This window comes from Eimeria acervulina, genomic scaffold, assembly GCF_000499425.1.
Source record: "Eimeria acervulina Houghton genomic scaffold, Eah_scaff326, whole genome shotgun sequence".
Classification (NCBI taxonomy): domain Eukaryota; phylum Apicomplexa; class Conoidasida; order Eucoccidiorida; family Eimeriidae; genus Eimeria; species Eimeria acervulina.
The window spans coordinates 444-14,061 of NW_013549880.1; the positions used below are offsets into that span (position 1 = coordinate 444).

The window sequence follows — 13,618 nt, forward strand, 5'->3', positions numbered from 1 at the left end:
TTTTTATGTCTTTTTGTTTCTGTCTTTGTATCTCTCCGTTTGTCTTTGTCTTTGTTTCTGTTTCTTTGTGTCTCTCTTCCTTTTTATTTATTACTGCCCCTGTCTCTTTCTCACTGTCCTCTCTCTTTGTCTCTGTCTCTGTCTCTATCTCTGTCTCTGTGTGTGTCTCTGTTTCTGCCTCTGTCTGTCTCTCTCTGTCTCTGTCTCTGTGTCTGTCTCTATCTTTGTTTCTTTGTCTGTTGCTCTTTTTCTTTCTCTCTTTATATGCGTATATATGTATACATATATATATATATATATATATAAATATATATATATATATATGTATATATGTATACGCTTCTCTGTCACATCTTTTTTAACTCTGTTTTTTCTGTCTCCTTCTCTGTCTCCTTTTCTTCCTCCGTCTCTCCCTCGCGTTCCTTATGCCTTATATAATTATTTATTAATGTGTATATTTATTTACATTTGTTTATTAATATTAATAAATAGTAATTTTGTTTCTTAGGTGGCTTGAGAAGAGAGGCGAAGGGCCAAGGGGCTTCGGAGTAATATCTAAGAATGTAGAGCAGAGCAAACATTTAGAGACAGTTACGATGCGTATCCACTCATTTTCTATTGATTTTGTTCATCTAAGACAAGAGACATATACCTCCACCCCCAGCAACAGCAGCAGCAACAACAGCAGCAGCAGCAGCAGCAGCAGCGGCGGCGGTAGCAGGATCCCCACCAGTACGCCCTTCGGCACACCGCTACAAGACGCTCAAAGAAGAGACTTTTGCTGCAATTCTTTGTTTTATAATTTAAAGACAAAAGAAGTAGAAGACTGGAATGAAAGGGGCGTCGCCGATATTAATAACTGTCTCTTACGTGCTGCTGCACCTGTCCCTAAGGAGACACTCGAAGAAGATCCCCTGCGTCTACTGCGGGCCATTCGATTTGCTGCTGCTCTCAACTTCCGTCTTGAACGCAGCCTTGCTGCTGCTGCTGCAGCAGCAGACGTGCATGCAGCATTAAGACATAAGGTCTCCAAGGAGCGCGTCGGCATTGAAATCAAAAAAATGTTCTCCGTATCCACCAGAACACAAACTAGAGCGCCTGCTGCAGCAGCACCAACTGCTGCTGCTGCAGCAGCAGCAGCACCAGCTGCTGCAGGAACAGCAGCAGCACCAGCTGCTGCACCCGCAGCCACGCCTGCAGCTGCAGCAGCACCAAATGCAGCAGCAGATGCTGCTTTGCTTCTTCAGGAGCAGCAGAGGAAGCTGCTGGAAGGCCCTCTAAAGGGCGCTTTGAGAGGCATGCTGCTGTTGCTGCAGCTGCAAGTGTGGGGTACAGTGACTGCGCTGCCTGCAGATCATGAGGTGTACAGACACCCTGAGGGTATGGGGCTATCCTGCGAGAGCAGCAAAGCACGAAAGGGCCTCAAGGCCCTCGCTGAAGAGCTTAAAAGGGAACACGATCCCGTCGATCCCAGCACTGAGTGCAGCAGTGTGGGGCCTCTTGGAGCGTCGACTCTGCTGGCTCTGAGACACCTAGTTGCTCGGCGGCTGCTGGTGCGGAAGCTCCAGCAGCAACAGCAACAGCAGCAGCAGCAGCAGCAGCAGGCTGCAGCAGCAGCGGCAGGAACTGCTGAAATGACGGAGTTGTATGAAGGTTTGAGTAGAGGAGTTGAGATGAAGGAGGGGGACAACGCACTGCGCCAGCTGCTGTTTGCTGCTGTGCTGCATCCGCTGAAGTGTCTCCTTGCGGTGTCTCCAACTGCCCCGCGTGTGCGGCCCCTAGAAGGAGACATTGTTGCTGCTGCTTGGAAGCTCCCCAATGCTGATGCAGCAGCAACAGAAGACTTTGTACGGCATGCAGCGCTGCTGCGAGCAGCAGCAGACGAAGAAGCAACCCTGCAGCAGCAGCAGCAGCAACAGCAGCAGCAGCAGCAGCAGAGGGTCCGTCTGGGGCTGTTGATACGTGACGTCGGGCCCCATTGGAAGGAGGCCATCCTCTTAGCAGCAGCAGAAACCCTGGGGGCTTTGATCAGCAGCGACGCTGCAGCAGCAGTTGCTGCAGCACACGCAGCAGTGACTGGGGGGCGCTGCGCAGCTGCAGCAGCAGCAGCAGCAGCAGCAGCACAGGAGACAGAAGCGCAGCAGCAATTGCGACAGAATAAGAGAGGCAATGAAGTTGAATGCCTTAAAGAGCAGAAGAAGGCGTGTGGCCTGGATAGAGAAAAAGAGCTTCTTGGTGGAGAGACAACTGCAGCAGCAGCAGCAGCAGATGAAATTGCTGCTGAAGTGTCCATAGAAGACCTCGACTATCTCCTCCTCTCCAAAGAAGAGACAGCAAAGGAGACACTCCGCCGCCTGCTGTACCTCAAGGAGACAGTTGAAGCCCTCGATCTTCATGATGTGTGGCGTCTGCAGCCGCTCTGCAACGGGAAAGAGGTTTGCTGCTGCTGCTGCTGCTGCGCGTGCTGCTGCTGCTTCTGCTGCTGCTAGTAGTGTGCCTTGTACTGCGTAGCGCTGCTGCGCTTTGGTTTTCGGATCTGAAGGGCCGCGGATGTTGCTGCAACTACAATTGCTGCTGCTGCTGCTACAACTGCAATCGCTGCTGCTGCTGCTGCTGCTGCTGCTGCATGCGTACAGGTGGCGGCAGCCATCCCAGGCCTTTCGGGGGTCGAGTTGGGGGCTATGATGGAGCAGCAGGTGTGTGTTCTTGTAGAAGAATAAATAAATATAATATATATAATATGTATAAATGTATAATATATATATATATATATTTATATAAGGCCTAAAGGGTTGTCTGGAAGCGTTGCTTAGATTTAGGGTTTAGGGTTTAGGGTTTAGGGTTTCGGTGATGTGCTGCTGTGCTGTGTGTAGCGCCTGTGGCAGTTGGCCAACCCGGGGAAGACAGCAGCGGAGTGTCTGCAGCATTTGCGGTGTCTCCATCAGACCGCAGGAAAGAAAGGCTGATAAAAGGGCTTATTCTTCAGGGTTTAGGGTTTAGGGTTTAGGGTTTAGGCTGCCCCTTAAGCCTGCTAAGGGTTGAGCTGGCGGGGCTTTTTTTTGAGGAACCTCCTCGTTGGCTTTTGTTGAAAACATTTAATGCGTAATCCGATGCACTTGGATATTAGGTCTTAGGGTTTAGGGTTTAGGGTGTAGAGTTCATTATTCAGGGTTTAGGGTTTAGGGTTTAGGCGCAGTGCTGCTCTGTGGGGTGTACTGCTGCGCCCGAATGGGTAACCTCTTGCAGATATATTCAACAAGAGAAACAGCCTTTGAAGCCCTAAACCCTAAACCCTAATCAACGGCGGCCTGAGGGAAGGGAGGCTTTCCTCCGCTAGCGGGGCAGCAAACCCTAAACCCTAGAGCGCATCCGCTGGGCAGCTCGCTGGCAGGTCTGTGGCAGCAGCAGAAGCAATTGCTACAGCAGCAGCAGCAGCTGCTGCTGCTGCATTTGTATGATAGTATAAGAGAAACTTCTTCCCTCTCAGACAGCCACACAAGAGGGGCCCCCCATTCTATAAAATGAGACCGGGGGTACAAGGGGGCCCCCCAGGACCCCTCTATTAACAAGGCCTCCTCTATGCATTCTTCTACTCACCTCTTACTAGACAATCAGAGGCTATGATATATGTATATATGCATTCACCTCCGCTACATATATATAAATATACTTTAATAAAAAAAAAATATATATATATATATGAATGCTAGGTGGATATATCTAGAAATGTGTGTGCGTACATATTATGTATACACACATGCATGCATATAGGTATGCATATATATATATATATATATATATATATATGTATATATATATATATATATACACGCGGATGTATGTGTCTGTTCTATCCTGCCTGTAGAAGTATATAGAAGTACACACCACAGACAACTAATCGGTCTCAATAAAAGATTAATTTTAGCTATATATATAATTGTTTTCATATATAAAGAAGAAAGAATTCAGGTGACTTACACTTCTTTGGGGGCCCCTCAGCAGTATCGACGTTGGGGGCCCCCCGGGGGCCCCTGCCTCTCTTTTTAAGGGCTTGTTTTTGCTGCCTTTGAAGACAACTTCGTTGTATATTTACTTCTTTATTTTTGTTTGTTTTGATGCGGATAAGAACAAAGGGCCTCTGTGTTTGCTTGTATAAGAAGAAGATACTGTTTGGGGGGTAGCAGCAGCAGCAGCAGCAGCAAGGGGGCCCCTTACTACATCTCTCAAGGGGGCCCCTACGGATGATTTCTTCTTCTTTCTCTCTTCGGCCTTGAATAAAGGCCCTTCATCTGACTCCATTTGCACAAACGTTTCAATAAAGGGGGCCCCTCTAACCAGCGAAAAGGGGAGGGGGCCCCATGCTGTTTCAATATATCTCGGGGGTCCCCTGGGCTGTGAGGGGCCCCCCTCGCTGCTTTCGTCGGCTCGCCTTCGCTTCTGTGGGGCCCCCCAGGGCTTTCCATAGCCAGGGAAGAAGCAGAGGGGGCCCCCAGGGGGCCCCAGGGGGGCCCCCCCAGGGGGCCCCCCAGGCCCGCACTGGGGGCCCCCGCAGGAGCAAGGAGGTCCGAACAGAGGCCAGGGGCCCCCCACCCGCCTCCAATAGGGGAAAGCCTCCAGGGGGGGCCCCCAAGGGAGGGCTTTGGGGGGCCCCTGGGGGCCCCCAAGCGTCGTACGCGCGATTTCCTCGCCCAGATCTCGATGAAGCTGCACTTAAAGAAGAACAGCAAAAGGCACAGGGGGCCCCACACTGGCTGCTTGTTGAGTCGGAAGTAACGGGGCCCGGGGGCCCCCGGTGTACGCGCCGCCTGTTGGGCCCTGGGGCCCCTGCCACCAGCAGGGGCCCCCTAGAAGAATCTCACAGCAGCGTACCCATTCAAGACATGCAGATTCAGCAGCTGAGGCAGCAGGAGCAGCAGCAGCAGCAGCCGGAGCAGCACGCTTTGCCCCTTTGTGTATTCGATGCACCACGGCAGGAAGAGGGCGACCGGGGGCCCCCAGGGGCCTCGATGCACCACGGCAGGAAGAGGGCGACCGGGGGCCCCCAGGGGCCCCCTCATCAGTACCCTCTTTCTTTTCTGAGGGCCGCTCTGATTGGAGGTTGGGGATAACAGAGGAATTCGATGCAGATTGGGCATGGCTTTCGGGGGGCCCCTGGGCTTCAGATCCAGGGGGGCCCCTAGGGGCCCCCTCTGGTGGGGCCCCAGAGGGGGCCACCTTGGAGAGGCTTGAAGACAAACGCCTTAAGGTGTATGTACAGGGCCTCGATATACCTAAGCCCATAGCTCTTCTTAACAAGCAGCAGCTGCTGCAGACGCTCCAGCAGCCACATAGGGCTTTAGGGCTTAAAGCAGAGCCTCAACAAAAGCAAAACACCTTCTCTGGGGGCCCCTCTGGGGGCCCCCCAAGCGGCCCCCAGAGCACTTCTTTGGGGCTAGAGACAGACAGAGGGAGTGCTTCTGCTTCGCCTTTGATGGAGACGCTGTGCCCCGAAGCGTATGAGGCTTTAGTAGAAAGAGCAAAGAATATCTTGAGGTCCTTCCAGAGGCAGCAGCTGCTGCAGTTGCTGCTGCTGCTGCAGCAACACACCCGTGCGCTGCAGCAGCAGCACCACTGCAGCCTCCAGGAAGCACGCAGTTTGTCGCTGCAGGCGAACGCTGCTGCTGCTGCTGCAGCAGCAGCAGGAGAGCACCAACAGGAGCACCACCAGCTTCTTGTAGAAGAGGCAGCAAGAGCAGCAGCAGCTGCTGCTGCTGCAGAGAGAGGCCTGAGGGCTCTGCAGCAGCAGCAGCTCTTTGAACTCATTTTTGATGCTGCCCTCCCCCACCTGCCGGTGAGACGAACGATATGGGCCCCCTGCAGCAGCAATCAGGTCCAGCGGAGAGTTTAGGGTTTAGGGTTTAGGGTTTAGGGTTTAGGGTTTAGGGTTTGAAGGGCTGTGTGTTTGCAGCACATGCCGCTGGAGGAACTCGGGACCCTCGCGACGGCGTTTGCTGTTTGTGTTCCAACGTAAGTCAGCAAATAATAAACACTGAAACGAGGGTTTAGGGTTTAGGGTTTAGGGTTTAGAGTTTAGGGTTTAAGGGAGTGCGCTCGTTTCTTTCAAAAGGGTTGAGGGTTTTTAAGGCATGCACATTGCATCATCAACGGCAGACTCAAAGAATAAACCCTAAACATCTTAACGGGGGCCCCCTTAGGGGCCCCTAAAAGGTTTCCTTATCCCTTAGGGGGCCCCCCTAGAGGCCGCCTTAGGGGGCCCCTCTAGAGGGCCCCCTGGTTGACTGATGATGTGCCCTTGTTGGCTGCGAATGTCTTTTTATGTTGTGTTTTCTATGACCTGCTGATGCGCTGCTGCTGCGCTGCTGATGCACTGCTGCTGCATTGCTGCTGCGCTGCTGCTGTTTGTTTTGTGGGGTTGCGCAGGAAAGGCCTCGGGGTGCTGCAGGTGGTCGCTCTGCATGCGTTTGACCGCTGCTGCTCGGCCTTGTGGGGGCCCCCCGCTACAGCTGCTGCTGAAGAGGGGGCCCCCCAAAAGGGAGGGGCCCTGACCTTGCGGGTGCTGCAGGTGCTGCAGCCCTTCGCGCTGAGCCTGCAGCGACAGGGGGCCCTGCGGGCTCCGTTGCATCACACTAGGGGGCCCCCAGTAGGGCCCCCCTTTGCTGCTACTGATTTGCACGGCCCCCTTGCAGCAGCAGGAGGGGGGCCCCCAGAGACAGGGGGGGGCCTCGGGTTTGCCTCTAGGCGGCTACTAGAAGTCATAACTAAGGATCTGGAGGCCCCTGAGGTGGGACCCACCTGCAAACCCTAAACCCTAAACCCTAAACCCTAGGTTCTCCAGTATCGGGAATGTAGCACCAATTGCTGTCCGCATTTCGTCCCTTGAGTTGAGAGTCGTCCTGCTGCTGCCTCTGCATTTGCTGCTGCTGCTGTTGTTGCTGCTGCTTGTGCTGCTGCAGCTTTCCTCCCTTCCACGAGGCGCGCTGCTGCAGCTTCTACTTTGCTGCTGCTCCGTCGGGTCGGGGGCCTCTGCTGCTCCGCTTGCAGCAGCGCAGCAGTGCCTTGATCTCCTCTTTAGGGGCCCCTTGGGGGGCTCCCTCTCCCCGCCAGAAGGGGGCCCCCACTCTGCAGCAGAGGGGGGCCCTCTGGCTGCAGCAGAGGGGGGCCCCCAGGGCCCCAAGTTTACCCTGGAAGAGGCCCTGTGGGTGTTGGTAAGTTGCGCGTATCGCGAGGCTCGTGGGGGGCCCCCCGCTTGGCTGCTGCCGGTGCTGCACGAGGTGTGGGGCCCCTCATCTGCTGCTGAGGGGTTGCTGCTGCTGCAGGGCCCTCAGGAGCTCAGGGGCCCCCCTGTCTATGCAGAGGAAACAGCAGCGGGGGCTCTCTGTGCTGTGCGCTGCTCGCCGCCTTTGGGGGCCCCAGGGGGGCCCCAAGCAGCACTTTTAAGCAGCCATCAGCTTCAATATCTCCTGCAGCAGCTAGACGCATCTCTGCCCCCCCTAAAGGGGGGCCCTGAGGCCCCTGCGGAGGCGCTGCTGCTGCAGCAGCCCCACCTGCTGCCTGCAGCAGCAAGCAGCACTGACGGGGGGGCCCACCTCTCTGTGCGTTTCAGTGCGTGGATGATGCACTTAAACTGCTACCGAGATGGGGGGCCCCAAGGGGCCACCAACCCTCCTAAACCATTTGATTACCTTGAGGACCCGGAGGGCCCCCAACGTGAAGTGCAGACAGCAACGGTGCCTACAGCGGGGGCCCTTGCTGCAGCAGAGGCGCTTGCGTGGGCCCTCTCGAGGCTGCTGCAGCAGCAGCGGCAACAACAGCAACAGCAACAGCAGCAGCAGGAACAGCTGCCTACGTTGCAGGAGAGCATTAAGAGGGCCCACCGGCTGCTTCTCTCTGTCGTACATCAGGTGCGCGCTGCTGCGGCAGCGCCGCTGCTGTCTGCTTCTGCCCTCATTCAAGGGGCGCACGCCTTGGCAGACGCAGCAGAACATCTGATGGGGGCCCCCGTTGGGGGCCCCTCTAGGGGCCCCCCTGTTGCTGCGGTGCAGCAGTTTGAGGCCCAGTCTGCCTTTATGGGGCTGGAAGCAGCAGCGGGGCATTTGCTGCTGGCTGCATGCAGCGCGCTGCAGCGGGGGCCCCACCCTGGGGTGTCTCTGGAGGGCCTCTTGGTGGCCGTTTGCTGCTGCATCTATCGCTTTGCAGGGGGCAGAGCAGGTGGTGTGGGGCCCCACAGGGACCCCCAGCAAAATGAAGGAGCTCTTTCTTCTGCTTGGGAAGCAGCAGCAGATAAAGGAGCAGCAGCAGCACCTGCTGCTGCTGCTGCTGCTGCTGCGTTTGCAACAAGTGCAGCACGATGTCTGCGGGAGTTCCGCTTGCTGCTGGGGGGCCCCCCTTCTTCTAGCTTGAGCTCCGTATGTCTCTGGGGCCCCTTTCCCCTTTCTTTTTGTGTTGCATTGCTTTTTTGGCAGCAGCAGCAGCAGCAGCGCTTTAGGGTATTAATTAGAGCTGGCGGCTATCCGGGGAGGCCCCTGCAAAACTAAGGGGGCCCCCAGAAGCGGCCTCGTTGCTGGATCGTTCATGTCGGGGCAATTGCGTCTTGCTGCTGCTGTTGTGCTGCTGCTGTGGTGTTGCTGCTTCTGTGCTGCTGCTGCTGCTGTGCTGCTGCTGCTGCTATGTTGCTGTTGCTGCAGGTAGAATCCCTCTCTTTAAGAACACAAGCGAAGTGGCTGGGGGCCCTGGGGGCCCTGCTGCAGTGTGAGGCTTCATGGGGCTGTGGGCAGTCGGAGCAGCAGCAGGAGACACAGGAAGGAGGTATAAGTTGCTGCTGCTTCATCTGCCGCTGAAGCCGTCTGTGCTGCTGCTGCTGCTGCTTCCTCTGGTGCTGCTACCTCTATTGCTGCTGCTTCTGCTGCTACTACCTCTGCTAGTGCTGCTACCTCTGCTGCTGCTGCTGCTGCTACCTCTGCTGCTGCTGCTTCTGTTTGTCTGAAGGCCTTTGATTGACTTGCGTTTAAGTTTGTGCTGCAGGGGCCCTCAACCCATCGGCCGCACAAAAGAAAACTGTCTCCTCTTGCGCCCTTGAGGTGAGGAGGAGCTGTTGCTGCTGCATTTGCTGCAGTTGCTGCTTCATTTTCTGCTGCAGCTGGTGCATTTGATGCTCCTGCCGTTACATTTGTTGCTGCTGCTGCTGTTCCATTTGCTGGTGCTGCTGTTGCATTGGCTGCTGCTCTTGTTGCATGTGCTGCCGCCGTTGTATTTGCTGCTGCTGCAGTTGTACTTGCTGCTGCTGTGGATGCATTTGCTGCTGCTGCTGTTGCATTTGCTGTTGCTGCTGCTGCTGTTGCATTTGCTTCTGCAGGTCCATGAGGAGGCTGCGTCGGCTGCTTTGTATGTGGGTGAGTGAATTATAGACAGATCTATATAAATGTTTCAGCGGCTTTATACATAGACAGGGGGCCCGCTTATAGCTCAGCCCCAAAGGAGATGAAGCAGCAGCAGCAGCAGCAGCCGCAGCAGCAGCGGCAGCTGGTGCGGAGTGCATATGGGTATTGCTACGTGCTGCTTCTTGCGGTGTATATACATCCATGGATTTGTTTGGTTGGGGTGTATGTGTACCTCTGTTTGTGCTTGTCTTTGCGCATGCATCTCTCTATTTGTCTCTCTTTGTTGTTTCTCTTATTCTTTGCAAGTTGTTGTTGTCTTCATCTGCATTTTTTCTGCATTTGTTTGCTGAGGGCGAGGAGGCGAGGCCTTTGCGTTTGCTGCTTGTCTCTACGTGATGCAGCTGCTGCATGGGCCCCTCTACTTAATTCTACAAAGAACAAGAGGCAGCCAGCAGGGAAGGGGGGGCCCCCAGAGCTGCTGGCTGCGCTGCAGGGCCTCTTAAGGTGTGTGAAGCCCCTCACGGGACAGCCACGCGCCCATGCAGATGCAGCAGCAGCAGCAACCGAAACAGCAACTACAACTGCAGCAACAGCAGCAACGCAGGGCCTCAATGCAGCCTTAGACCAGCTCCTTCGCGCTTCCCCCTATGGGTCGGAACAAGAAGTTGCTGCTGCAGCTGAGCTGGCGCAGCAGCTGTTGCAGCTGCAGCAGCAGTTGCAGCGGCAGCAGCAACTGCAGCAGCTGCCGAAGGAAGGGGGGCCCCAGGGGGCCCTCTACATGGCCATCACAGGTATAAGCACTGGGAAGCTGCAGCAGCTGCAGGGCCTCAGCAGCAGCTCCTCTCACCTGGGAGGCCTCCAGCAAAAGCAGAGGCAGACCTCTTTTGTGGCGATTGAACCAGCAGCAACTTAACGCGCAGCGGGGGGTTTATAAAGACACAAAGGGGGCCCTCATGCAGCCTTAACAGGGTACTGGGGGCCCCTTGAGGCCCCTTGGGGGCCCCATGAGGGCCTCTTGGAGGCCCCTTTAGGGCCTCTTTGTAACCCCTTGAGGCCCCCTGGGAACCCCTTGAGGGCCTCTTGGGGGTCTCTTGAGGCCCCTTGGGGGCCCCTTGGGGGCCCCTTAAGGGCTTCTGTGGGGCCCCTTGAGGCCCCTTGGGGGCCCCCTGAGGAACTCTTGGGTGCCTCTTGAGGGCCTCTTGGGGGCCCCTAGTGGGCGTTTAGGAGTCTCCTTATGTTGATTTGTATTTGTGTTTGTTTATCGTTTAGTTGGGACTTTTTTGTTGATTGGATAGAAAGCAATGCGGGCGCCTTTGCCTGTATAAGGGTTTGCTTTCAGGTGTCTGTACAGCTCCATCGTTAGAGTGCCGACTGCGCGTTTATCCCACCCATGAATTGTTAGCAGCAAACCTGAAGGGGTACTCAACAAACCCTAAAACGAGGGTTTAGGGCTTAGGGTTTAGGGTTTAGGGTTTAGAGTGCGAGGGTTGCTGCGGTGGAGAGAAAGAAACACACCCCGACCGAATGATAATGAAGGACTGCAGCTGTGCACGGTTTAGGGTTTAGGGTTTAGGGTTTACCTCTCTTATCAACGAAGATCTTGGCCTTTGTTGCATACTGCTCTGCTAGTCGCCGCAGAGCCAAAGGCTTCACACCCACTCCCAGCCTGTAGGCAAACCCTAAACCCTAAACCCTAAACCCTCAGCAGAGCGAGTCACGAGGCCTTCGCGCCCTACGCTTGTAGAGACGCTTTTAGAGTTTGAGGGCGAGCCTCAGTTTTGCGGCGCGCTAAGGGTTTAGGGTTTGGGAATGGGGGCTTAGGGTTTAGGGTTTGGATATGAGGGTTTAGGGTTTAGGGTTTGGGGTTTATATGTACCTGACCATGAGGTTAGGCCAATCTGGGTCAAAGTAGGCCTTCACCCCCCTTCCATCGAGAATCAGCTGAGCAGCAACACCCCTTTCTCGCTGCTGCACCAGCGAGACAGCAGCAGCAGCAGCAGGGGCCCCTGCTTCTTTTGTAGTGGCGGTGAGAAACACAAGAGATTTATTGGGTTTATACGGCACATGATGATGAAACACGGAGACCCCAGGACGAGACAGTTGCCTACGATGCACAAACCCCCAAAACCTCAAACCCTAAACCCTAAACCCTAAACCTCCTTCCCTCCAGCTGTACGCATATACAGCTCAACCGAGCCTCTAGAAACTCCAAAACCCCTATAAACAACCGCGGTCTACGTGTTAGGGTTTAGGGTTTAGGGTTTGAAAGGTCGAACCTGCGTAGGGCTCCCTCCGCCACAAGCTTAGCCAAGGTCTCAGGCATCTTCATCGTCATGGGGCCCCCCTTGGGGGCCCCTTCTTCTTCTAGCCGCTGCAGCTGCACATTGCTTTTCGCATACACGTCGGCTTCTCCCCTGAAGAAAGCCCCATATCCATAGCTTCCCCCAACTCCAAAGAAGCGGCGCTGATAGCAAACCCCAGGGGACCCCTTATGTGCATGCAGCGACACAAGGGGCCCCCTATGGGGCCCTAACGGCCCCCTTAACTCAGCAGCCAAAGGCGAGGGGCTCTGAACCACCTCTGGGCCCTTAAAGGAAGATACACTGGAAAAAATATCACATGAAAGACACAGGGGGCCCCTATTCAGCTTAAGAGGGGAAAGAGGGGCCCCTATATTTTCCTTCTGTTGCTGGGGGCCCCCTACAGGCGCAGCTTCAAACTCGTTGTTGTCGCGCATGCAACTGGGAAGAGCTGCTGCTGCAGATAAAGCCAGAGGAGGGCGGGTTAAAGAAGGGGGCCCCCGGAGGGGTACCCTGCTGGCTGTGGGCTGAGGGGTCCCCAGCTGGGCCCTTCTTAGATGGGGGGCCCCCAAGGGGCCCCCCCATGACAGACCCAGCAGCATTCCTTGAGATCCTGCTGAACGGCGCAGCAACAGCTGCATCTTCTCAGGATATGGGGGGCCCCAGAGGGGCCCTGAGGCCCCCAGAAGAATCAGCTAAGAAGGTATAAAGACAAGGCAGCCCTGGGGGGGGCCCCTTCAGTAGGGCGGCTTCCTTAATACAATGAACTCAAAGTATGAAAGGGGAGGCTAGATGAAGCATTAAAATGAAATATATGAAAAAATAAATATATTTTAATTGTCTATTGATAGAAATATAATAAAACTTGTGCAAGTTCTGCTGGTTATTGGGGCTGATAAGGAGGGCGTAGTGTACATACACCTAAGAAGACAGATGCAGGAGAGAAAGTTTTTCTTTTAACTCCAAATCTGCGGCTATTTCAATTAATGCATATTATTTTTATTTTATTAAATGCTTAGTACTGGAAGTATCGCCGCAAAAACTACCCTGGGGTGTACGTACAGCTTGTTGAATTTCTTATATTGCAGGCGCAGTGAAAGGAAAGAAGCTGCCTATTACGACAAGAATAAAGTTTAAATGAACCGTCAAAATCAAAATATTAATAATTTTGTTTTATGTGTAGAAGTTGATTATATTAACAAACAAAGAAAGCTGGGAGTAGGAATACTACTCGTATGTCTATTGTTAAGGTTCTGTTTCCTTTTTCCTTTAAATATTTGTAAATACACTCCAATTAATGTAATAATAAAGTTTTAAAAATATGATTAATATACATAAAAAGTTTTTTATCATTAAAGAGAAGTCTGTCACTAAAGGCATGAGAAGCTATCCATTTCTAACAAGGCAGCTAATAACTTAACCTCTAATCTCCATACAAAATAAACAGAGAGCCCCAACTTTCTGGGGCTGATAGAGAGAAGATGGATGGGGCTTCTTTGAATTTACCTCTTTGCAACAAATGCTGCAAGTCAGCTCTGCATGCAGCCCCAACAAAACCTTACTTGCCTGTAGTATTAATACTCTAAAGGATTGATGCGCATCTCCCTGCATGAATACCTCTTAGTAAGGCTGAGTACGCCTTTATATATCAACTAAGACTGCGTAGAGACGCTGCTACACTCTTAACAATACTTGTTTGCAGCAACAGCGACTGTAGGGCACAGACATTACTATATAGGCTCCCGTATGAACCCTTAGCGGCATATTCCATAGAAGAGCAACACAATATAATGCAATATTAGTATTTAATAAAGATATTTTGAAGAAGGACTGCTTCTAACCTGATAATAAAAACCCCTAAGCCCGAAGGGGTTGGGGTTGGCTGTGCCTCTGAGGCATATTAACTAACACCTATATATATATATATATATATATATATAT

At 53.6% G+C, this 13,618-nt stretch overlaps 3 protein-coding genes across 3 annotated transcripts; 2 read left to right on the forward strand and 1 right to left on the reverse strand.

The window, feature by feature from the left end:
- Positions 1–596: 596 nt before the first annotated feature.
- EAH_00033030 (tRNA nucleotidyltransferase, putative) lies at positions 597–2,720 on the forward strand (the record flags this gene model as incomplete). Its single annotated transcript, XM_013395922.1, has 2 exons — positions 597–2,435; positions 2,637–2,720. 2 exons carry the CDS (start codon positions 597–599, stop codon positions 2,718–2,720), a joined length of 1,923 nt encoding a protein of 640 aa, XP_013251376.1.
- A 1,638-nt stretch (positions 2,721–4,358) lies between these two features.
- Positions 4,359–10,290, forward strand: EAH_00033040 (hypothetical protein, conserved; the record flags this gene model as incomplete). The annotated part of the gene is made up of 9 exons (XM_013395923.1): positions 4,359–4,794; positions 4,980–5,830; positions 5,948–6,006; positions 6,421–6,781; positions 6,954–8,405; positions 8,685–8,805; positions 9,022–9,077; positions 9,353–9,389; positions 9,779–10,290. The coding sequence occupies 9 exons, from the start codon at positions 4,359–4,361 to the stop codon at positions 10,288–10,290; spliced, it is 3,885 nt and encodes a 1,294-aa protein (XP_013251377.1).
- Positions 10,291–10,635: 345 nt separating this feature from the next.
- EAH_00033050 (hypothetical protein, conserved) lies at positions 10,636–12,318 on the reverse strand (the record flags this gene model as incomplete). The annotated part of the gene is made up of 4 exons (XM_013395924.1): positions 10,636–10,787; positions 10,958–11,043; positions 11,254–11,481; positions 11,654–12,318. 4 exons carry the CDS (start codon positions 12,316–12,318, stop codon positions 10,636–10,638), a joined length of 1,131 nt encoding a protein of 376 aa, XP_013251378.1.
- Between the last annotated feature and the right edge of the window lie 1,300 nt (positions 12,319–13,618).